The 24,472-nt window shown below is 42.1% G+C and overlaps 1 protein-coding gene across 6 annotated transcripts in view; it reads left to right on the forward strand.

The window, feature by feature from the left end:
* Positions 1–24,472, forward strand: part of ppp1r12a (protein phosphatase 1, regulatory subunit 12A) — a 47,922-nt gene that overhangs the window by 12,656 nt on the left and 10,794 nt on the right. For 2 of the 6 annotated variants that reach the window (XM_051392390.1, XM_051392392.1), the window contains exons 2-16: positions 7,486–7,616; positions 10,477–10,595; positions 14,413–14,572; positions 15,245–15,389; positions 15,478–15,552; positions 15,746–15,837; positions 16,021–16,178; positions 16,443–16,564; positions 18,744–18,968; positions 19,133–19,224; positions 19,529–19,642; positions 20,536–20,688; positions 21,408–21,569; positions 22,164–22,337; positions 23,970–24,060. In XM_051392390.1, the coding sequence (XP_051248350.1) occupies positions 7,486–7,616; positions 10,477–10,595; positions 14,413–14,572; positions 15,245–15,389; positions 15,478–15,552; positions 15,746–15,837; positions 16,021–16,178; positions 16,443–16,564; positions 18,744–18,968; positions 19,133–19,224; positions 19,529–19,642; positions 20,536–20,688; positions 21,408–21,569; positions 22,164–22,337; positions 23,970–24,060 (2,013 nt within the window). The remainder of the gene's footprint in view (positions 1–7,485; positions 7,617–10,476; positions 10,596–14,412; positions 14,573–15,244; positions 15,390–15,477; positions 15,553–15,745; positions 15,838–16,020; positions 16,179–16,442; positions 16,565–18,743; positions 18,969–19,132; positions 19,225–19,528; positions 19,643–20,535; positions 20,689–21,407; positions 21,570–22,163; positions 22,338–23,969; positions 24,061–24,472) is intronic. The other 4 variants (XM_051392393.1, XM_051392395.1, XM_051392391.1 and 1 more) reach the window with 3 other exon arrangements.

Consider the following 24,472-nt stretch of genomic DNA (forward strand, 5'->3'; position numbering starts at 1 on the left):
GCTCTTATGACATATAACCATATTTGGTTGATAATGTATAGAAATAATATTTAATTATTGTCAAAATATTGGCCAACACTGAAATTGTGTTTCACTGACGGTTCTCACAACATCCTTTTCCACGCAGGCACGCTGTTGTCAGTCATGGGTGTTGTCATGGGCATGCACCATGACCATTGACATTGTCATTAAATGGAGAATAGCTGCTACCACAATGGACTTAGCCGGCTGCCTGTGCCGCCGAGTTCCCTGCCACTCTCAGCAGTAAAATGTGCAGGAGCCACAGCAGCAGCTTTCTGCAGGGTGCTTGAGTTGGCCATCTGAGGGTGCTACTAAAGGAAGTCAAGGAGGGGAGGGGTCTTCAAGAGTCTCCTTGATGTGGAGTGCTGCTAAATTAAGCTTGGAGCTCTCTGCACGATGGCCTAGAAGATAATAAACCTACCCCTTTTATACACGCACAGTAGCTATATACCCCCTTTACCGGGGTGTCAGACTTGTCTATATGAAGTTAAGCATGTGGTGCAAAATTTTGTAATTATTTTCTGTGCTTATGGGTTGAGCCACTTTAGTGTCGGTTAATGTAGAATGGAGCTCATGACCTCTGTTGGTGTGATGGAATTTAGTTAAAATGTTAAAGAACAGACAGAAGCTGAGGAGCAGCATTATAGTTTGATAAACATGTTACAGTTTTCTTACTAGGTAAGCTGGTAATCAGTACTTCCACCTTTAGTAACTTACCCTTTTGAATAATAATGTAGAAATGTCTACAGAAAGTCTAAGTCTGATCTAATTCTAGCCATTATATCTGCAGAAACAAAGGAAGTAATTCAAAGTAATGTGTTTTGAATCCACAGTACGGTTTTGGTTAATGGCTAAATCACCAAACTGGGTCGTGTGTGTGTGGGGATATTGTAAATATGAGACTAATTGGTAGTAGTGGCCCCCACATAATCGTGCTGCAAGACATTTTTTATTTATTTTTTTTGCAACAAAAGTCAGAGAATCACTCCAGTATCGGTTAAAGGTCATGCCTGCAAGAGGTTAAAAACGGAGAGATGGCACCTCATGATGCTCCATTCTGCATCAGTTTGTCTGATGTTGTCTCACAGTGGTTTGCTTTCTGCGCTGCCTTCGGGGGCTATCCGAGCAACCCCTGTGTGCTTTAAAATGAAGTCTTTTATCTATTTATTTATGTTTCTTACAAAAGCCTGACAAGCCCTGAACCCATGTTCCCTTTTTGGCTTTGTTGTCACGGCAACAGACCGGCCTCCTTTTCTTATGTGCACGTCATGGGTACATTTTTGGGCCCGCTCCGAAAATGGCTTAGCCCATCTTCTTTGCGGCGCTAGGAGGGAGTAGGGGCTTGAATTACTCTATATTATTTCAGGATTAGACCGGTGCATATGATGGACACTGTATTGTTTCTGTCCTAATCTTCTCCATATTTATCCCCACTGGCTTGCGAAGGTTTATAAAGTTAATCTGTTGATAGCGCCTATAATCAGCCCCACATGGGTGTAGTTAATTGAGTGTGTGTGTGTGTGTGTGTGTGTGTGTGTGTGTGTGTGTGTGTGTGTGTGTGTGTGTGTGTGTGTGTGTGTGTGTGTGTGTGTGTGTGTGTGTGTGTGTGTGTGAAGTGGGAGAGATGTATATGGTCCTGCTTTACTTACCTTTCTGTCTTAGGAATTTGTTGGCAAAGTGCAGCTCTGCTTTTTAAAAATCTTGTCTCAATACGACAAGTCAACATGAACAAGACTGACGAGTATTTACATATATCCACCATTTATGACTGCACGGTTAGGCCTGATGACATGTTAATATTTGCCTATGCAACAGTACGTTTCACAGCTCTAAGGCCAGTATGTGTTTTCATGTTTTCCTCTAGGTACTTCACTTTAACTCTGGCTGGCTACAGACAGGTTTACTCTTTCCTGCTATTTCATAAAGTGCCACTCGAGGCCATTTCTTTCTTGACGAATACAAGCTGACCGTCCAGTGACGTCAGCTGGTGTTTATTTTAATGTGCTCCCATCAGCCATACACCAGCTTATAAACACAGAAGACACATTTTGTGATTTAGAGCTAATGTTTTGAGGAGTTGGAAAAGAACATGATAGGAACAGTCCTGTATTATGAAATAAGATTCAAAGTGGTCTGTCACAGGCTCAAGGATCAAATAGGCTCTGTTGAAGCATTACAGTAGATACTGCCTGCACTGTGTGTTCCTAAAATATAAACATAAGATCGCCTGTGTTATTATGTTTCCGCTTTACAGAACTGTTAAATGTGACGTGATTCACCTGATGTAAAATAAAACGAGTTTTCCCCTGTTATAATTAATGGAACATTGCCAACATTTCTACTACACCCCTCAATTATTCCTTTTTTAATGACGCCTACTTTCTGTGGATTATAGATTTTCACTGGATTGGACTTTTGACTCCCATGGTTCAGATTTTTCAACTTCAATTAATTTCTAATTAGAGATTAGTGATTTTCACTGCTTTTCTTGCTCCACTGCTAACCACATCTCAAAAACCCTAATGGATAAACAGAGTTTAATGTACACTGTGTGGCCTTCTTCTGAAAACAGTTCTATCGACCAATCAAATGGAGCATCCTGTGTACATTGATTCGTTTAGTACTTGATCTTCTTTTCGTTTTTTTTTTTTTGCTGTTACCTCAACTTCCCATAAGCCTCAGTTTCCATTAGAGGGTCCTTTTTATCAGAAAGGGCGGCAAGGATGCATCCTCTAGTCCTCCCTGGCAAATTGACAGGATACTTATGTTATATCTAACATGCTGCTGCCACATGGTGTATTTCTTTCTCTTTTTTTTTTTTTTTAAAGTGCAGCAACCTTTGGCTTTCTCAGGTCTGCTGTATGTATGATACTTGGATGAATTACACGTGGAGCAGACCGTAGTATCACAGAGTATTCATGCACAGTCTGGGGGGAAATGCTAATCCTGCAATACTGTTAATGTCACATCATCACAGCGGTAATCAAGAATCAAGCCAACACTTTACACACATTTTGTCAAGGTCCTTCTCTGCTTGTAGCATCTATCATGTCTGACTTAGTTTAGCTGACATTTAGTCTGCTGTGTAGTTTTTTTACCTTAAGTTTGGTTTATTTCATGTCTTTGTCCTACTCTTCTTTTTTTTTTATAGTGTATAGTGCCATCCATCTTATTGCCTTCATGCTTGACAAGGCCTCCTCTCTTTCCCCCTCTCAGACACACTGGCCAAACAGGTTTAAATGGCAACGTGTCGTGTCTGAGAGTGAGTCATTACACGTCTGAATGTTTCACTGCGAGCGCAGCACTGGTCCTATATGTCTTTTGGAGACTGATTGTGATGTCTGAGGCCCACAGTTGTTGTATTTTATATAACTTAAATAAAACTTCAGTTCCCTTTTGATCCCCCTCCTCTACTCGCGTTTCACTCGCCCTCTCTGCCTGCTGTCGGACATAAAACATTGTCTTTTAGATTTTTATCTGTGTGTATTTAATGAACCATAGAGGTGAATGTTAGGGCAGTGCGGGTTTGGGAAAAAGTCCATGCTGCACTCTTTACATTACTACTCTTCTCCGTACATTTCTTGTCTGTTGAATGAGGGGGTGTGCCGTCTCCCCCATCAGCAGTACATGCGGAGGACACCACCATGCTCTTGAAATGCTCTTGAGTAAGGATGCCATGGTACTTTCTCCTTACTCTCTTCTTTCTCCTGTCCCTCTGGCCACTGCTCTACTCATACTCTTGAGCACCTGTCAGCCACAGATAATTGCAGCCATTACGGGATTACCTTTGTTGGGCTCCAGTAGCTGCTGGGAGGAGCCAGCAGAGGAAGGTGACGCACTGAAGAGGGAGGTCACAGAGGCAGCACTGCTTTCGCCTTAAGGGGCTTGTTTCCATTCTTAGAGAAGGAGAAGACTTTGAAGAGATAATAAGTGTGTGGGGAATGACTGAGGGGGAGGATTTAGATGAGGGTATGGAGGACAGTTTCTAGATGGGAAGCAGAAAGCTGTAAGATTTGTCTTTTTTTTCCAGTTCCATGTAATTTAAAACAGTCACAAATGAAGACAATGCATTATATGTAAAAGGTACCTGATTAAATGCAATGTGTTGCCACACATCACTTGTCATCCTCTGTTTAAAAACTGAACTTGAACACAACAGGTGTGTGAGCCAACATGCAAATTTGTTCTGTATCTGCACAAAAAGAAAAACAACCAGTCGGTGAAAAATGAAGAGAGGTTGTGCTAAAAAGGTGGAGCCACTGATTAAGTGGGCTGAACAGCCAGTCAGCTTTCACTCAGCCCTTTTTGCCAATTTAACACGCTCAGTCAGCTGTTGATAAGGACCCATCGGTGCTCTTTATTTTGAATTCCCGAAGGAAGTTGAATGCCTTTATAATAAGGATGATGGAGGACGAGGGCAGCTACACATGAATGTGACCAAAGAGTGTGATTGCCTGTGAAGAATAAGCACCCATCCTCATCTACCCTAATAGGGGAAAAACAACAGTTCATCATTACATAAGTAGAGTTAATGTGATTGCTACCAATATGATAGTAATGAATAAATGTGCCTAGACTTGTTCTGAAGTCTTCTGTGTCCCAATACTTGATTTTAATGTCATGAACCACAGGCCTGCCTATGTTGACTTTACCAAATTGTGGACTTGGATGGGAACCACAAGCTGCCATGTGTTAGGACTGCATAACCACACCATTTGACATTCAGCTAACAAACACATGAGAGTGACACTTAACTAGTGATCAGCGCTTCAGATTGCATCACTTTAAAAGTAATATTATCTTACTGCAACAAAGTTGGATGAACCCATCTGCACCTGGAGAAACTCTATGCCTGAGAACCCACACACACAACCAAATAACATCATACACAAACACACACACACACACACACACACACACACACACACACACACACACACACACCGTCAGATAAGCTTAGTGAGGCCTGTGCAGGCACTCTTCAGCTCTGGCCATGTACGGCTTTGTAAACGGCCCAAATTTGGACAAGGATTCCAGCCAGATAGTCGTGTGCCCTGAACGTGAGGCCGCTGTGTGTTCGTGTGTATCTGTTTCCCTTGTCAACGCTTGTGTTGCCATAGCAACCCCAGGAGAGAGAGCGAGACAGTCCAGGCACAGTGTTCAATGATGGGGGCGAGGGGGTTGCGGTGGCAAAGTTAGGCTTTGATATTGCTAAGTGGTAATTGTTGTGGATTTCAAGTGTGTATCTCTTTACTACAATGGCTGTTAATCAGTGAATGCGTGGTTCCACAGATCAGGCCTCGGCCGTTGAGCATTTTGCTGTTGTATGTGGGATGGCTGCAGAGATAGTGGCAGAAGGATTTGCTGTGTTTTTTTTTTCACTTGAGGACTTTTTCTGACCAGTGCTTTGCAGGTCACCTTGTTATGTGTCTTTGATGTGAGGTAACTTCTTCAGACCTCAGGGCCTCTGTGTGTCCTCAATGAAAAGTGCACTGCAGGCACTCCGTAGTTGCTCTCGTTTTGGATGTTGAGCAGAAATGTAACCTCCTTGACAGCTCAAGCCTCTCAGGCCCGTGGCCAAGTAAACCTGCTGTCGCTCTTCCTTTTGTATGAATTGTATATGGTTTCTTTTGTATTTAATACACAAATGTATCCATCGAACATGATCTTGCATAAAATGTATTTGATTATGTACACACAGACATATGGCCTAATGTGAAATTTGAGAAGTCCCAACTTTTTTGGATGAATTGAAAACGTATGATGATCGTGTTTGTGTGCAAACAGCAGTGGCTTAGTGGTTAGCAGTATTGCCAAACAGTAAGAAGGTCCCGGGTAGGCTTGTTCGTGGCGTGAGAAATTTCACATTGATGCAAGTTCTTGGCAGAACATTACCAAAACAGACTTTTTAAAAAGTATTTTGCATTGTCTACTTAATTAGACTGGAGACACAAAAGAAACAGCAAATGAGGAGAGAGATATTGACAGTGACATGTGCAACTGGTCGGGTCAGATCCATGGCTGGTGAACAAATGCAATGAGACAAGACAAGTGCGGCTTTACACTAAAAGGTTAAATTACCTTACAGAAATTCAAACAAAAACAACACTTTATTAATGACAAAATGCATTACAAATTGCTGGGTATAGAATATACTTTGCATGTCTAATGATACTTTGCTTTGCCTTTTTAAACCTAGACTGTGTAGGTCTAATAATGATACAGATCTTCACACTTGACTAACCCAACGTACACCCACCCTGGTACAAATTGTGCTTTACAGTATAGGTAAAAATCACAACATGCCCCACTTCATAAGTCAGAAGATCTTAAATTAGATCTCTCCCACTTGCAGCTGCTATATATTTCTCTTGGTATCACTTTTGTTTTCACTGTGACATATATGGTTTGGTTTGCTGCACTGGGGGTTTCAGAAAATGGTTATGTAACATCTGTGCTGTGAAGAAAATTAGGCTGGTGCATGCTAAGCACCCACTTTGTTGTCTGCTTCTGATCTCCTACGGTGACAGTCAGTCACAGTGACAATGGGATGTGCTAGTCATTATCATGCATGATATTTTGTGGGTGGTCTGCTAGTTTCCTTCTGACTGTATGCAGTGACCGAAAATATAGAAAATACTGGAAATCATGCTGTATGAAATTCGCTTTGCCACCTACCCCTGAAAGCTGTTGTGTGGAGTTTTATTGGTTTTACTTGTATTCAGGTCTTCTTTAAAGCACTCCAGTTTCCTCCCACGCTGAATGACATGTCTGTCGGGGACATCCTCCTGTCCTCAACCAAGAGACTGGCTTTAGATGTGTTACATGCTTGTCCCCAGCACCAGAGAATGGCACAGTTCCTAATGATTAGGATTGATTTTAAGCAAAGAAGGCAAACTCTGGGTGCAAAATGTGCTGGCAAATAAAGCTGTTTAACTTTTGCTCGACCACAGATGTGGATTTAATCGAGTGATTCATCAGCTGCTCAGTGTAAGAGGAGAACGTATGGTGTGTGTGCGCGCGGTTATTTCAGTGGTTTGATTTATGACACTTGAGAAAATATTTGGCTAAAGTGCAAAGCCGACTTTTTAAGCAAAAGTGTTTTTTAAATTAATTACCTTACTTTTTGCATAAAGTAGCAGCATATAGGCACAGGACCTCCAATGCCTCCATCAGCAGTACTATGCTATGTGGTATTTCAAGCACCCCTGCTATGTGCAGGCATTTTGGGAACGCTGCGGCTGCCAAAATTCCCCAACAATTCTGGAAGCACGTGGCAGTCTATCAGACGCAGTGCAATGCTCTTTCCATGCAGGCCGTTTGTAACTATAGCACAGGCCATCCCACTGACATAAGTTCATGAGCACATGTGCATGTGCATGTACATGACCACACATAGACACACAAAGCAGGTCACACTCCTTGTTACTTACTCCCCTTCTTTCTTTTTCTCCTCTCTCTCAGGCATGCATAGATGACAATGTTGACATGGTGACATTCCTGGTGGAGCATGGAGCCGGCATCAACCAGCCCGACAACGAGGGCTGGATCCCCCTCCATGCTGCAGCCTCCTGCGGATACCTAGACATAGCAGAGTAAGTACCGAGAGGCCAGTTTACAAAACGGTTTATTCAGTTTCCAAGAAGCAGTATCTGTTTCATCGGGTTTGATTTCTGCAAACTCATCCTTTACACATCCTGTTTCGTATCTAGCCATTTCTCAGAAATATTCCTGTATAAAGGTCCAGCTGGTACTACACAATTTAATTTTGATTGCCACGCACAAATTGACATCAGGGCTTACACGGCTGGGCTACAGCTGAGGTCTGCACTGTCCTGTCACTTCTCTGAGCCCCCACACACACACAGTAGTGACCTCTGTCTTTTTATTGGTGCTAGCAAGATTGATGTCTACATCGTATGGCCTAGTGCAGTGCTATGATACATTTTCGCTCCGTAAAATATAGTTCCTTGGAATCTGTCTGCCACCTTCAATGCCTGCCAATTGATGTATGTTTGCTGTAGAAATGCCCATGGTGCCATATCAGCTAGCATGCCAGAATCAACATGTAAAGAGCCATCATTTTCAGTAGCAAGCAGTTTTTTTTTTGTAATATTTTGACAGGCGCTGAAGCCCATCTGATAGCGCAGACACACATTGTTAGAGTGATGTAATCAAATACGGAGAGATCTTTGTCAGCCACTATATCTGGAATCGAGCTCTAGAGTTGCAGTCTAGTATTTTCTTGCCGCTAGTCCTTTTCAGGTAAGAAAGACCGCTCATAGGGCACAGAACACAACACAGAGATGTTATCGGAGGATATTTAAACAGGCTAAAGGGGGCTGAAGGAGCTCAGTTGTACTCATTGTTCAGCATATTGGGAGTGTGCTGTGACCTCCTTTACTTCTGTGTTACATTACAGGAACCTGGCTACAGATTTATCCCCACTATTGATGTTTTCCCAAAAAGTGCAGCTGGTCGTAGAAAGATGAACACGTGGCTTATGTACAAATTAATTGCCAGGCAAATGTATGCATGGTAATAAAGTTGTAATGTAATAGCCTTTTTGAACAGAAATGTGGAGAAAATTAGCCGCTTCATTAAAAGTGTCACAATTTTTAACTGTTGTCAACTCCTTAGACCCAGCAAGTCTGTGTCCAGTAGACCCCGATGAACACATCACCAGCAGTGGCCTAGTATTACAGAAAACAAGAAGTTTCTTGTTGTCACATAATGAATGAAAAGGTCAAGTGGTCGGCCTGATATGTGTGACTAATGGAGACATCATGTCATAGAGAGAAACTCGGCAACCTGATGTGGGTGGTGAGCTCTCAGTAGACCCATTTTAATTCCAGCATCCTCATTCACAGTAACGGGAACTCCAAAGCAGGACTGTATCTCTAAGTCCCTGGGTGTCACCACAGCCGTCTAATGGTAGGGTTGGTTAAGAATCCCACAGTGGGACTCCAGACCACAAAGCCATCAAACTAGGCAGAATAGAAAGTCCAATCAAGAAGATATAAAACTTTGAAATCTAACTGCAGTCAGTCAGTTGCCATTTTGGGGGGGAAGTCATAAGCGCTGAGCCCCTTTCAAGTGGTGCGTTGGCCTAATGAGAAGGGCCTGTCTCACCGCAGCTTTAATTGGAACCAGCTGAAGTCAAGATGTTGAATGGTTAAAAAGGTCTTGAATCTCTGCTGGTGGGAGACAAAGATATAAAGGGTTAATTCACTACGTTGCCTTGGATACCGCGTTAAATGCATATTTTGGTTGTCTATATTTATAGAGCATTTTATGGTTGAACTCTGGGTTTTTCATGCTTTTAGGTGATGACTGTTCAGAGTTTTCATATTTATTCAGTTTAAATTATATCTTCTATGGAAATCTAGACTAAGCAGTGTGTTCAATCCTCAACTTGTCAAATTGAGATTCTTTCCTCCAAAAGGAACAAAAATAAATAAATCTGCGTTGTGTGTACGATATAAAAGCCACCACAAGTGTTACTGTTATCCTCAGCATTCGTGCATATTTATAGAATACTCACAGCTGTTAGGGTTTTATCAGACGACCTATTAATGAACTTTTTCTACTCTAAGCTTAGCCATTAGATTTTTGGTCTTTTTTGTTTAGTACTGAGAGTACTGATGAGTTTGTTTTTCAACTGTAAAATGTTTCACTCAAATGCATATCTTGCTTCAATTGCATCTGTCGTTGCAGTTATGTACAGTAAGATGAAGTGGACAGTAGTATAGTGTTAAACCATGGAGAGTAGTAAACACCCATGCCAAACACCTGTCTGGATTTGTGCCACTCCTTGTCCAGATGCCTCTTTTTCTTTATTATGTAGGTGTGGCATATTCACTCTGTTTGCACAACCTGAAGAAGACCCTCTGTCATTTAAATGCATTGTGTGACTTGGGTGCCCAGAGTTTTCACCACTTATGCCATTAGCATCTTACGTATTTCAACATTTACCCTGGTTATTTAACTTTGTCACATAGTTTGGGCTGAACGGCAGTAAAAAGGCTTTTGCATTATGAGCGTACGCACGTCTCTGTATATCAAAGCAAAGGATAAGATGGCAACAAGTTTTAAGATTTTGCAACTGATAAGTATGCATTGAATTATTGCTTAATTCATTTAATTCATGTAATTCATGTAATCAGTGTAATTGTTCAACGTATGTAATTTGGTCTAGAGGTGTCTGGAAGATGTGTTGTCAACCAATTTTGGCACTTAATCAAAAGCAGCACTACAGAGCTTCTGTCCCTCACCTGTTTATCAGTTAAAAGGAAGTAACAGTTGCCTTTACCTCCTGTCAAAGCCTAGAGTTTGACTTCACACTTTTCAGTGCTAAAATCAAGTAAAGCATTTCAGAATAATACCACTCTGGACAATTTTTCATAGAGATCTATCTGTGGCTCGGACCTAAAAGTCTTGTGTGTGCTGTTGCAGGTATCTCATCAGCCAGGGTGCCAGTGTAGGAGTTGTGAACAGTGAAGGTGAGACGCCTCTGGACATTGCTGAAGAGGAGGCAATGGAGGAGCTCCTACAGAATGAGATCAACCGACAAGGTACAGTATTACACACATCTTGAACTCTACTGTCCAGTCCATATTGCATCACAAGGTCATCCTTCTCTCCCAACGCAACCCTCATAAAAGTATAACTGTGTAAGTGTCTCAAGTCAATTTAACGGTAATGTACTGTAGCTACTATAGCCTCTGCCAAAAGGGTACGTAATTTTAATGAGGGGGAAAAAGTAGTGGAGACCGACAAATGCTGGATTTCTTTGTTGATGCCAATATCTGGGAGATCTAAATATGAAACGGGCACTCTGCTTTATGTGTTGTGTTATTAAACAGGCACAGTGCTCATTAATAAACATTGCTGTATCTGTGCTAGCGTTATTAGTTATTCCTGGACTGATGTTGTAAAGTCACCCTAAAACCGAATATAAGATTAAAAATATCTATTTAAATAAAGTATTTAAGATTAGAGAGATTTCTTTTAAACTGAATATCTTTGGGTTGTGGGGCAAAACAAGACATTTGTTTATGTCACCTTGGGCATTGGGAAACAGTGATTGACGTTTTTTTTTTTTTTTTTTTTTTTTTTACCATTTTATGACATTTTATAGACCAAACACCTAATTAATTAATTGAGGAAATGATCAACAGATTAATGTATGATGGAAAATATTTGTTAGTTGCAGCAAAAAAGGGCATAGTAATGTGGCCAAGTGTTACCCTGTAATTGAGCTTAGTCATATCTAGAAACAATCCTGATGGGTTAAGCATGTTAATGGAAGCATCACTGGCAGGGGTCCCACGTGTATTTCATGCATGTATGACTATGTTGTCAAATAGAATCGGAGTTCTCATTGAGTGTCGGTTACTTGCTGTTGTTCACTTGCTCGCTTGAAGAAAACTTACATAATGTAGAAAAGTGATCCAGCTGTGTTGTGAGCACTCATGTGATGATTCAAAACTGAAAAGTCGAGTCTTCTATTTTTGGCTGGGGCATTCTTGAGATGATGAAAGGCCCTCCCCTATGGTGAGAGGCCACGCACAGACGTGTTAACTGGCCCCGGGCCAGGGGGGTGCTCCTTGGCTCATATTCACTAATAAAGGTTGGCTGGCTTTCCCTTCTCCGTGGCACCATTTGCCATTTTCTAAAGCAAGCTTTACATTCTCACATTTTACTACATGTGTTGTTTGCATGCAGAGAGAAATGCTTACAGACATGGCCATTGATAGTTTACAGGAGCGTGTGAAATACAAGTCTTGCACATGTTGCCAATCATGTAAGACTTGTTGATATAACAGCAGCCCCATTAGAAACATATATGATAGACTTGTCCTCAGGGTCAGGAGATGCATGTAGAATACTGCATGTGTAGGTGTCAATCTGTCGACATTGCTTTAAGTCGAGGTCCAAGTGTTTTGAAAGCACATGGCATCCATTGATAATTACACCCAGAGTGCTGTTTGCGTGTTACGCTCCTTAACTGTGTTATATAACAGCGGCGAGACATTCACCCACCCGAACCTCAAGCATCTCGGCCAGCGGCAGCTGTCATCTTTGATTTGCGGAGGCCTGATAGATGTGCTGCTGCCTGGTTGAGCATTCGCAAGCTGCCAATTCTAAGATCCATCACTAATGGACGCAAAACCAAATGTGCATCTTCATTTACCATGCTCATAGACTTCACAGAGTGAAACTACTGAACACTTTGTCATTATGTGGACATTATGTATGTAAGTTTGAGCTGTATTTATGTATTCATTAATGCAGACTTGCATAAAAATGCTTTTGAGATAAAACTCAGCTGAAGAGTGAATTTGCAGTGATCCTGGGCTCCGGGCAGCTGCAGACAATCCACAGTTCAGTTCTCTGTGCTAGAGGTAGCAGGCAGCATTATGCAACGAGTTGTTGTGTAACGCTTCTGTATGTTTGTAATGTGATTTTCTCCCCTCAAAGAGATACCAGTCATGGGGTTAAACTTGTTAGCAAGTGGCCATGGTTTCCCCTTGGCAGGGACAACCTCTAGCTCCTCTCCCTGACCCTGAGTGGGTCAAGTGACTGGACAGCCCCGACACCCTCCTTCCCTCCTCCATCAGCTGCCTCATGAGGGCTGCTGCCTGTCCTTGTAACAGACCGAAGGTGAACAATCTCACAAATGTTTCTAACTTACACTCTGTCCCTGGTGCTTAGGGGACTGGGGGGTTATTTTCATTTGACTTTTCTAAAAAGCGAATGACTCCTGGTGGTTGCTTCAGGGTATGTTTCTTTAGATGCTTCATTATGGCTTTACCAGAGATATTGTAGGTATATTGTCAGTGAGGTGATGGGGGAGGCAAGTCCTTGTTTGGTCTATTGGATTTTCTCTTTATCTACTCAATGCTCAGAAGATGTGCTGTTCTCTTGTAAAAAAAAAAACCTCAACTTTGAACTGCTGCCAATTCTTCCACTCGGTTCTTGTTCTGTAGTCCTACTTAGAGGCCATTATGCTCCCTTCTTTTTATAGACACAGTGTGGGCTACCTCCCAAGAGACCATGGGACATTGCCCTACCTGGCCAGCTCCCATTGCCTACATTAACTGAATAACCCTAAGGAAGTTTAGGTTAATTTTCCTCTGTAGGGTATGTGCACTGTCAGGTTGGGTTGGATTTTACATAACAGCCAACCATAGTGAAACACTGGTCCAGGCCCAAAGGCACTTGGTTTGAAACGAAACTTGAAATCCAGTCAAACATAAACTCAGTCACTGAGTCATCTTCTTCCCATTTGGTTTCACTTTCTTAAATCTCAGGTCACAAATCCTCTTAATGAGGAACATGTCCAGTTTTAAACAAGCCAAAATATTATTGTTGCCTTGCTCAATTTAAGCCTGTGATGTGTGTGTCGGAAGGCGGATGGATTTTCAATAATGTTTTAGGTTTGTAGACCAATTTTAAAAATTTGAAAGCGCGGAAGGCTTATAGCACGCGTCTTAGTGACTGTGTTGTGGAATCAAGTCTCTTTGTCTTAACGGATCTCCCTTGCTCCTCTTCAGCTAGCAGTGGCTAAACCTCTGGCTAAAGTTAAACTTGCAGACATAGATGTCCTCTTTCCTTGGTTGAAAAGCTTGAGGCAATGTTAAAGCTTTCTGTGTGCCAGGAAAAGAGTGATGATGTATCCTTGGGAATAGAACAAAAACCTATACGATCAGCGGAAGTTTTGGCTCTTACCACAGAGCACATCTTGAATCACTGTTTATGTAGTTCAACACAGTTAAGGCTCAGCTGACGAGTCAACGACTCGTGCACCAGCGCATTTAAGACCGTCTCGTGTTCCAACCAGGTGTCAACAAGACAATAAAGGCCTGTTTTCACTTCTGCAGCGCATGCAGCTTATAGCTTAGACATATTGACCCACTTAAACCGGCTGAGGCCTGTATGTTTGCAGCCATTATTTTATTGTCAAATTGCCAGAAAATTGGTACAAAACTGTTTTGCTTTACAACACCCTCTAGTGTTTAGAGAGGTTGTCAGAATAATGTTATATTGTGTGGGTAGCACTGACTTGTCACAGCTGTCATTATTGTTGCATTATCACAGTACTGTTTAAATATGGAAAGATGTATCTCATGGCTATGTATTGAAATATTTCTGTTCCCTCTATTGTAATCCATAGTCGCAAACTAATGTATTTCAAACATTTACATACCTTTCTCTAGATGTAAGATAAGTACTGTGGAACTCATAATAAGTACCTCGATGCAATTGTGCCTCATTCTCCCTCTTCCATTCTCTGGGTTCAGCGTTACAGCTGGCAGCTTGTTCCTAAGTAGCAGGTAATCCTTCAGTGGCACTTTTACAGTATCAGTCTCCTCTGTCACTCACCAGGGGTGGATATCGAGGCAGCCCGGAAAGAGGAGGAGCGGGTCATGCTGAGGGACGCCCGGCAGTGGCTCAACAGCGGCCAGATCCAAGACGTCCGGCATGCCAAGTCTGGAGGAACGTCACTCCATGTAGCTGCTGCGAAGGGATATGTTGAGGTTTTAAAGTAAGCAGCGGTTTTGATTTCACAGGTTATAGATGGAGTGTAAACTTGATGTCTTTCCATTTCGGGACAAAAATGTAATCACCCACTATTTTACTGCTTGTTACTTAACGTCTTTCTTGTATGTTACATTATATAAATACTGTTTATAGTCAAGACAGTGGTGAGGCCTTGCAGTTTTTTGTCTTTGCTAATGCCAAACATATCTTGGTCTCTGCATCTTGTCAATTTGTTGTTCCGACATTGTCTCTCTAGGCTGTTAATACGGCTACGCTGCTGGAGGATAGGAACTGCAGCAGCCTGTCCATCTGGTCTGGGAAGCCAGCCAGTACACTTTACTGCCATAGATAGCTCTAACATCTCTGATGTTTAGTGCGACTACCATATACAAGACAGGGATCTAAATGTTTTTGCATGTCAGGGCAGAGTTATGGGCTGAAATATTAGAGTTTAAAAAATGTCCTAACCTCATTTTGCTCTTAAAGATTACGTGTCCATGTGGGGCGGACTCTGTATCTCATAAATCTGACCTGGGGTTACAATGCTGACGCATTTTTAAAAGCCTGTATCGTGGCATCACTTTGAGAGATTAGTTTGAATCAAATCTGAGATTTTCTAATTCTAAGGAAAACTGTTTTTTTGTTTCCTCTCTCTCCCCCCACCCTCATTGTGCAGGCTTTTAATCCAGGCAGGGTATGATGTAAATATTAAGGACTATGATGGTTGGACTCCTCTACATGCAGCAGCACATTGGGGCAAAGAGGAGGCATGTAGGATACTGGTGGATAATCTATGTGACATGGACCTCATTAATAAAATGGTGAGTAACTGGAACTGTCACGAGTCCTGTCTTTATGTGCTGCGCAGTCCATAGTTTAGCTAAATTTTATTTTATTTCTCTCTTTCAGGGCCAGACAGCTTTTGATGTAGCAGACGAAGATGTTCTGGGATACTTAGAAGAACTACAAAAGAAACAAAATCTGGTGAGTCAGTGTGGCTTCTAACTGTAAAGGGACCCAAATCTGCACAAAACAGCTTTGAATGAGTTCTGTAAAATAACTGTGGACGCCTGTGATTGAGTGAAAATGTGTGAATCTCATTTTTACTAGATAGATTGTGTGCCTTGCTGTCCTTTCCCCTTGTTAGAATAGCTGAATTTTGTTTTCTTTATTCCAGCTGATGAGTGACAAGAAAGATGTTAAGAAATCTCCTTTGATTGAAACGACAACCACTGGGGACAACAACCAATCACTGAAACCACTCAAGAGGTAAATGGCTCCATGGTGGAAAAATAATAAATGGAAGCTGTCTTTAAACTTCTTTTTTGGTTTGAATATCTTAGTTTGTACCTTTTTGTGACTTTGGCTTGTATTCTCCCTCACAGTTGAAAATACTGTACTACACTGATGCCGTAGCTCCGTACTAACTTGTACTAAATTTGTGTGTTGCAGCAAAGAAACGCTGCTTCTAGAGCCAGAAAAGACTGTCCCACGCATCGAGACCTTAGAACCGGAGAAGGTGGATGAAGAAGAGGAGGGGAAGAAGGACGAATCAAGCTGCTCCAGTGAGGAAGAGGAGGACGAGGATTCAGAGTCGGAGACTGAAGCAGGTGCTGTGGATTTGTGTGTGTGTGTGTGTGTGTGACTTATTTTAGACTTGTGTGGTATCAGTAAATCTGAACCAAAAACATTTAATGGTTGTCAGTAAAATTTCTCAAATAGAATTTAATTAACAACATGGGTCACTCTGTCTCCCGTTACGTGGCAGTCACCACATAAAATACTTGTTTTCTATGTATTTATGTATTGTTTTTCTTAATTATTGTATGTTGACTCAAACAGCTAACACTTCTTTTTCTTCACGACCCCTCCAGACAAGAGCAAACCCTCAGCATCGGTGAGCAACAGCACAACGCCTACCCCATCCACCATCACCGTGTCACCGCCAACAAGCCCAACTAACCAGGTGACAACCCCCACTTCACCGGTAAAGAAGGTACGACCTGGTGGACAAGTATTTGTTGTCCTACCCTGCTTGAACAGCTGCCACAGTACGGGCATTAAAAACTTCAAAACAGACGCTCAAATTAGGAGTTGATTGGTCTTAAAAGGCCTTAGGAAGGAAATTAAATGCTGCAGCACAGCCATGATGCAATCATGTCACTATTTACCCTCAAAGCGTTTGAGGGAGTAACTACACCTCCTCTGTTACATAAAGTCAGTTCAACTTTGTTCTGAGACTTGTTGGTGCCTCATTATGTAAACAAATCAATAAAATTTATCATCTATTTAGTTTTTCTCCCACTTAAACCTAATTTCACAGCCCGCTGAAGATACTGGGGGTTTTGCATAAATGAGTTTGCAGTTCACACTCCAGGCCTTCGCAGAAATTGTTGTTCCTGGTTGTGGTTCGCTCTTCATGTTGAAGTACAGTGAGCACATTAGCTAACAAATGTCAAAGAGGCCCTGAGAATGACAGTTACAACTAATTTACGGTGGCGTTAAACAAACGTGACAACTGGGTGCACAGTGGGGATGATTGACGGCCAATTCTGGATAATGTTAATGGTTTACTATGCGAGTGCCAGGAGGCTGGGGGCTGGAGTGTATAGAGAAGTGGATTGGTTTGGTTAAGAATAAAACGAGGGCTTTCATGGGAGTTCCCACTTTTGAGTCTGCTGCCCTCTGCTGGCAAAATGAGGCCAAGCATTTAACTAAAGTAAACCTGGTACATTTTTCCAAGGTCATGTCTGCTTCCCTCCATCCACTGGTTTTAACAAATACTGTTTGAAAGGTATTTTCAACTATTTTGTGTGGCCAGCGTTGAAATGGTATATACATAGAAGTTAAATTTAAATCCCTTAATAACAGCTGTGACGCTCATTCTGTTAAGTCTGTGCTATTAGACACCACCTACACACTGCATCATCATTTCACACTCCTGAATGCGGCCTAAATAGGAGCGTATCTTTTTATAGCGTACACCCTTTAGTCGATGTCCTGCACCAGTGGCCACCTATGCAAGACTGAATGTTTCTCTTTTTTCCTGCTTCTTTTCTTGCAATGATCTTCTTGTTCCAGTCCTTCTTTGAAGCCTAGTGCTCACACATCACAATGTCTTCTGTCTAACAAGAGTGAGCAAAGCATTAACAATGTCCAGTTTTTACACTACCAAATGTTTGTTGGATCTGTCACGTATTCCAACTGAGAACAACAATGGTAGTCCCCCCCCTGGTTTGGCAGTAAGCATTGTGTGGTGTGACTAGGCCTTTAAAAAAAATAAATCTGTCCTTGCCATAAAGTGTGTTTCTTTTGCTGCTGCTTCTGTCTTATTCTGGCCTTTTCTCTGTCTCAACCTCTCTGTCCTCCTCCCTGCCCTGCCTCCCTCTGCGTCTTTCTCATCCTGGGCTCTTGTCTTGGTTGGCTTTAGTTTGATTGTATTACTCCCCTCATGCCTGTGGCGGAGCCAGGCTGTCCTGCATTGTGGCGTCAAGGCTTGCGCAAAACTGGCATTTCTCTAGTGCCCAAAAAACCTATGGTGAGGCATTTGTGTGCACCAAGAGTTGTTCTCTCATCCTACATGCACCTGTGCACTGCAAAGTACTTAACACCTCCCCCTGCAACCACCCTGGCCCAATCAAGGTGATGCTGATTGAACCTCCCTATCGCTGACTTTCACTCATCAACCCTAAATGGTGTTGTTTTCACTTGTAATAAACAAATGCACTCTTTAGATCGTGCTTTCACCGTGTGTCTGTGTGGCTTCTGTGTTATGTTTGGTTGCTTGTCATCTTTTGGTGGTTTGTATTAATAGTGTATTTGTGGCCTGACCTTTAAAAATCAGTTGGACCCTAAAATCACAACAGATTCACCTCCTACTGTAGAAGAGCGTTACATAATTATCGTATTTACTCTGGAATGAATTTGGCCCTGTAGTTGTAGAAGTGGATGTGATCGTACCTCTTAACTGGCATGCCCTTCCTTAAAAATGTCCTCTTATGGTCTCATCATTTAAATGTGAGAACTGCAGCCCCTGGAGATTAATCCAAACCTGATATTCATGTTACTCACCAAGATTACTAAAAAAAAAAAAAAAAAACATTTAAAATCTTTAGTTTATATGTTTAAATGGTTAACTTTGTACACTAAACCAATACCCCCTTCCTCCCTCTCAGGCCATTCAGCCTGCTGGAAAGGTCTCGACTAAAGTAGAGGAGGAGAGGAAGGACGAGTCTCCAGCGTCGTGGCGGCTGGGTTTGAGGAAGACGGGCAGCTATGGGGCACTAGCTGAGATCACAGCCGCCAAGGAGGCTCAGAGGGAGAAGGACACAACTGGTGTGATGCGTTCAGCCTCGAGCCCTCGCCTCTCCTCTTCCCTGGACAACAAAGACAAAGAGAAGGTCAACAGTCGCATAGTCACATCCTTTATTTTAATATATTGAAAAGCTTTTTGTGGAGATGGCAACTGTCTGTCTGTATGTATGTATGTTCTCCTTAGGCCTGATGCTATCATGAACTCCTGAGTCTTTGTAAGAGCTCAATTAAGACTTAAATATTTCTACAGGAAAAGGATAAAGGGACCCGGCTTGCCTATGTGGCCCCCACCATCCCCAGGAGACTGGCCAGTACTTCAGACATTGACGAGAAGGAAAACAGGTGAAGCCCTGGCACCAAGTTGCTCTATGAAAAACATGCATTGGCACGAGCGGCTCCTGCTGCCCACTGCTGTGTGTTGCAGGCAAAAGGCCTCAATGCTCTGCATGGTGTGTTTGGCCTTAAGAAACTGCCTTTGGTTAGGTTGTGTTGTGCAGCAATGAATTTGGTAGACTTCAAACTTTCTAGAAAAAGGATAGATTTCATAGTGGGTAGACTTGGGTTTAATGGGGAAAGATTTGTATTGGCACATATCTACGTCGGTATCTGTTTGCCTGGGGTACTATTGTAGCTTGTGGTTCCCCAGGGACTCTACTGCTCTGATACGTAGTGGCTCATACACCCGGCGACGCTGGGACGACGACCTGAAGAACAGTGAAGGAAGCGCCTCCACCAACCGAACCCCCAGCTACCAGCGCAGGTTAGCTTCTGCCGCGATACAAATCTTCCATCCCTCATCTCATCATCAGACATCTGTTCCATCTGATCTGATGTATTTTATTCCATTATGAGGTTGACTTGCATAGCTTTGGAACTAAAACCACTGTGTAGCTAGTATTGATAGCTCTTTATCAATCATCTGCTGTTCATTTCTGCTTGGATTATGTCATCAGAGATATGTATGTACATGCTTCCATGCACAGCAGCAGCTACTGAGAAAGCAATGCAAATCAGCCCAACGCCTTTCTCTTATCACTGCAGAGTCTGTTGCATGACTGTACCTGTCCAGTCAGGTTACTGTGCCACTGAGTTTGCAATGCATTACTCAAACATTTTAACAAGCCTATATACCTGTTTGACTCCCAGATAAATCAAATTCCCAGAGTTGTTCATGGCACAAAACCTAGGCTTGGACTTATGCTGCAAGCTTGTCATATGGGGGGAAATGCTGCATACAAGCCGTCTTCATAAATGACCCTATTTTTTAAGTTGTAAAAGCTACTTGGGAACTTTGTAGTTCCTGAATTTTAATGTAACCAACCAAGACATCCTTGAATCAAGTGTAGAAAATTTGAAACAAACTAAATTTAATACATTTCAATGTGTCACTGTGCAGGCTGAGTGAACAAGTGATTTCAGTGAAGACAAATTTTGATTTATGGCACGACAACTTCTCTGTTGTTGCTTTCAATTGTCCAGTCAACAACTATCCCCATATGACATGAGTGCACCAATAGTGTGCAAAGCTTAATAGTCTTAAATATGTATGTTTCTTATACTATATCTGTGTGTGTGTGTGTGTGTATATATGTGTGTGTGTGCGCCTTCACCGCTAATATGCCTCTCTCGCCCACCCGCCTGCCAACACGCCAGCACGTCCCATACGCTAGCACTAGGGCGGAGCGGCAGCACGCGGGACGTGCCAGCCAAGTCTTCGTCCACCTCCAGCTTGGACCCTAACACCTGTAATACTAAACCCTGGCAGCCACCCACCTCCCACTACCAGTCTTACAGCATTTACCGCAGGTACACCAGCCTCACCGGGGCACCACCGTCTCTACACCCACCTGTCCTCTCTGACCGCGTGTGTCTGCGCTGCTGAAGTGCCTACCTAAGTTTTGAGTTCTTCTGGTTACGTTTAATGAGCAAATGAATATTGAAATGTTTTCCGAAGACGCCCAGTAAGTGCAGAATGCTGTTTAATTTTGGACAGAACATTAATACTGATGTCATCGAGTGATACTGTGACACTGCAGTACCATCAATAAAAGTATGTTCAGCTAAATTTTCACTGAAACTGCAGTATTAAAACTGCAATCCCTTCCTGGAATGACCATGGCCTTTGCAAGAAAATATATTGATCCATTCTCTCATTTCACAAGGACAGGTTGAGTTATTTTCACATATTAATATCACCTCAGTTTCCTGTAGAGGGCTTCACTATTAATGTATTAAACCTATGTAGCATAGGTGTGATTGACCTTTTTCTTTATAGTTCATGCAGCGCCATCATTACTAAGACTACTACTCAAACTGACTGTCAAACAATGTTTTAAACCTCTGCAACTAATAATGCCATCACAATGCGGATATATGATGCAGAAATATTTTATATATTATCAGTTAATAATCGGATGCAAATAACTAGACTGTGGCGACCAGCATTATATCCGTGATTACATTAGTATTCCGCTTTTTCTCACTGGTGACTCTGCTTTGTTTGTGTCTGACATTTTGTCCTCCAGCGGCTCTTTCAGCAGAAGGAACGAGGACTTGAGTTCCTCGACCACCTCCTCCACGACCACCACCACCTCCTCATCTGTTACCTCGCCCACAGGCCATCGCGGCCTGCTCTCCAGCCTGGGCTCCTCCTCCACCCGCACTGGCTCCACCAGTCTCACCAGCAGGTACATGAACAGGACTGATAGTGTAAATGGTTTATCATTGAACAGCGACCTGCTGATATTTAAACCTCAAACTTGTGACTAAACTGTCGGCATTCAGCAGTAGCTATATTCAGTTCATTTTTATTCATTTAGCTAAAGTCGCATAATTAACCCACACGACAACAAATTAGGCTACAAGTCTACAAGCAATGCGTGTCCTGCTATAACTATGACACGGTCAATGACACAAGCAACCACAAACGCACTTCTTTTTTTTCAAAGGACAGAAAGCCAGTATATAGTATAACAGGCCTGTCTTCACGAATAAAGAATATTAAACAACTTACCAAGGATGTTTTCATCCAGCAGCTGTCAGTTTGAATGCAATCCAGCAAAAACGACATGAATTCACTGTAGCCTACATGAAGTGTCCAAGTGGTCCAACAAGTTGGAACACGCCAAACTCCACCACCACCATCACCATCATCACGGTTGCTTTCAGCTACTTGCTCGAAGCCTTCTACAACCACAAATGTTTAGTTTTTTAATAAAAGTTGTTGAAATGGAATCTGTGAGGCTAAGTAGGTTTCTTATAAAATGCTGGTGTGTAAACAGGTACTGGTCAGAGGAGAGTGCAGAGAGGGAGAAGGAGAAGGAGAAGGAATCTGCTGCGGTCATCCCCACTATAAACACTGGCTCTACTACGACCACCACATCTACCACTACCACCACCGGCATATCTACCACTACCACCACCACTGGCACTGTCACTGGCTCTGAAAGACGCAGGTAACACAAACACACACCTTTTTACCTACATAACTCATGCATGTCCTTTTATATGTGAAACAGTATGTCAGTTTATTTCTTGTCTCATGTTGCAAATTATCTTTATGCCTGAAAACACACATTGTTGTTTAGTCGCGTACAGTAATCAGTTCAGAGTAGTTTAAGAATTCAAATGATGTAATAATGAATTGAATTTGAAGCACTTAGATGGGACAATTGATTCATATCATCTGGATTTTATTAGATGTGGGAAATTGTCAGATTATTATTAGCCTTATAGATGATGGATTATGATGCATTTTGTTTGATTATGTACAGTTTGAAGTTCAGATCTTGTTAATTGCTGTTGTTATTTTGGGTTTAGTGGAGACTGTCACTGTCCCATGGTGTTTTGTTTTGTTATTTATCTTGACATGAGTTAAAATCCCTGGGGATTAGACTAAGTAAAGCAAGATAACATTTTAAATACTAATTTATTATTATATTTGTTTATGTATATTCATGACTTTTTCAAGTTCAAATAGCTTGGATAGTTGAACAAAACATTTACTGTAAGCAGCTTCCAGAAATATTGGAATTAACCTTAAAAGCTTCCTTCAGTCAAACAGTAATCCGGATGCATTTCCTCTGTTTGAGAACGGGGTGTGTGTGTACACACAGTGTGGAGGGGAAGAGAGAGTAGTGTCTGAGTCTGACTAGCATGTCAGTGTGTCTCACAGAGAGCGTGCGTTTGCACGCGTGTGTTTGAGTGGGGTGGAGTGCATGTCTTCCTGTTGCAGTGCTGAAATAAGCCACCTGTCATGGTGGGAGTGGGGCAGGCCTGTTTCAGAGCCTGGATTGCTCCAGCGACTTCTCCTTATAAGGAAAGTGGGCAGAAGCTGCACATTTTCCTCAAGGCCAAGACTCCACTCTGCACTGAATGAGTTCATACTTTTGTGTGGCCAACAGAGGCATGCTCCAAACTGAGAGAAAGAGCCAGAATAGCTCACTGTTTTATATCCCAAACTGCCTGCCTGTTGACCCTGATACTGTTGTAGCAAAAGGCTAAACACAGAGATTTGAGTCATGTTTTATCACAGTAACTTAAAGTAGGTTTTAAGTAAGCTTTATCTTAGTTAAAGGGAAAACTTTGGTAATTTTCAATCTGGATTTGGACCAAAAAAAACATAGGAAAATAGAGTCCGGGTAGGTTTCCTATTTTCCAGGAACATTCTGCTTCAAATACATCTTCATTACAGGAAATACTCTTCCAACAACATTTTTTGACATAAATAGCTGTTTCAAATTCATATCATTCCACAAATGTGCACCTGGAGCTGCATAGTCCATTAGCAGTCTTACTGTTAGTTTTGGCCACTAAGCAGCTCCACTGATGGTGCTGTACAGTATTTACTGTGTGAGTGGAGAGACTTATTTTCACTTTCCCAGCTAGTCTGTAAATTACAACAGCCATCCTTCTGATCACAAGCCATCTCATGTAACCTTAAGGCACCCTACTACCATACACAATGATGACAATTACCTATCGTGCCAGTTTCCCCATCCCAACAGTCATCTAATTATAGAGTTTAGTATGGCTCTATTGACAGATTATTAACCGTCTGTGTGTGTTTGTGTCTTTGTGTGTGTCAGGTCATACCTGACGCCAGTGCGAGACGAAGAGTCAGAGTCCCAAAGGAAAGCTCGCTCCAGGCAGGCTCGACAGTCAAGGAGGTCCACTCAGGTTAGTTAACCTTTTTTAAATGTTGACAATTGATTTATCCCTCCATTATACCAAAAAAGTCCCACTTTTTTTTACCAGCAATTAAAATGACAGTGGATTCCCCATCAAAATAAAATGTTAATAAATGGTGACATGTAGGCAGCCTCTGGCTTGCATTATGGTTTTATAGCCATAGTCTGTTGAAATAAATGTTATTATCCTGGTTGAGACAGCAGTTACTGTACACAGACAGCACTTAAAGTCCGGGCCTGTACAAACGGCTGATCATTTTACGAGCTTACAGAATTTGAGCTTTGTCCTTTTCCTGCAAAAACGACTGAACCGCATTGTGCTAAAATCTCTGACACTAAAAATGAAACATTGTAAAATACCAATTAAACTGTTGACTTTTTACTGCAGAGTTTTTGATAAT

This window comes from Dicentrarchus labrax, unplaced genomic scaffold, assembly GCF_905237075.1.
Source record: "Dicentrarchus labrax unplaced genomic scaffold, dlabrax2021, whole genome shotgun sequence".
In the NCBI taxonomy this organism is placed as follows: domain Eukaryota; kingdom Metazoa; phylum Chordata; class Actinopteri; family Moronidae; genus Dicentrarchus; species Dicentrarchus labrax.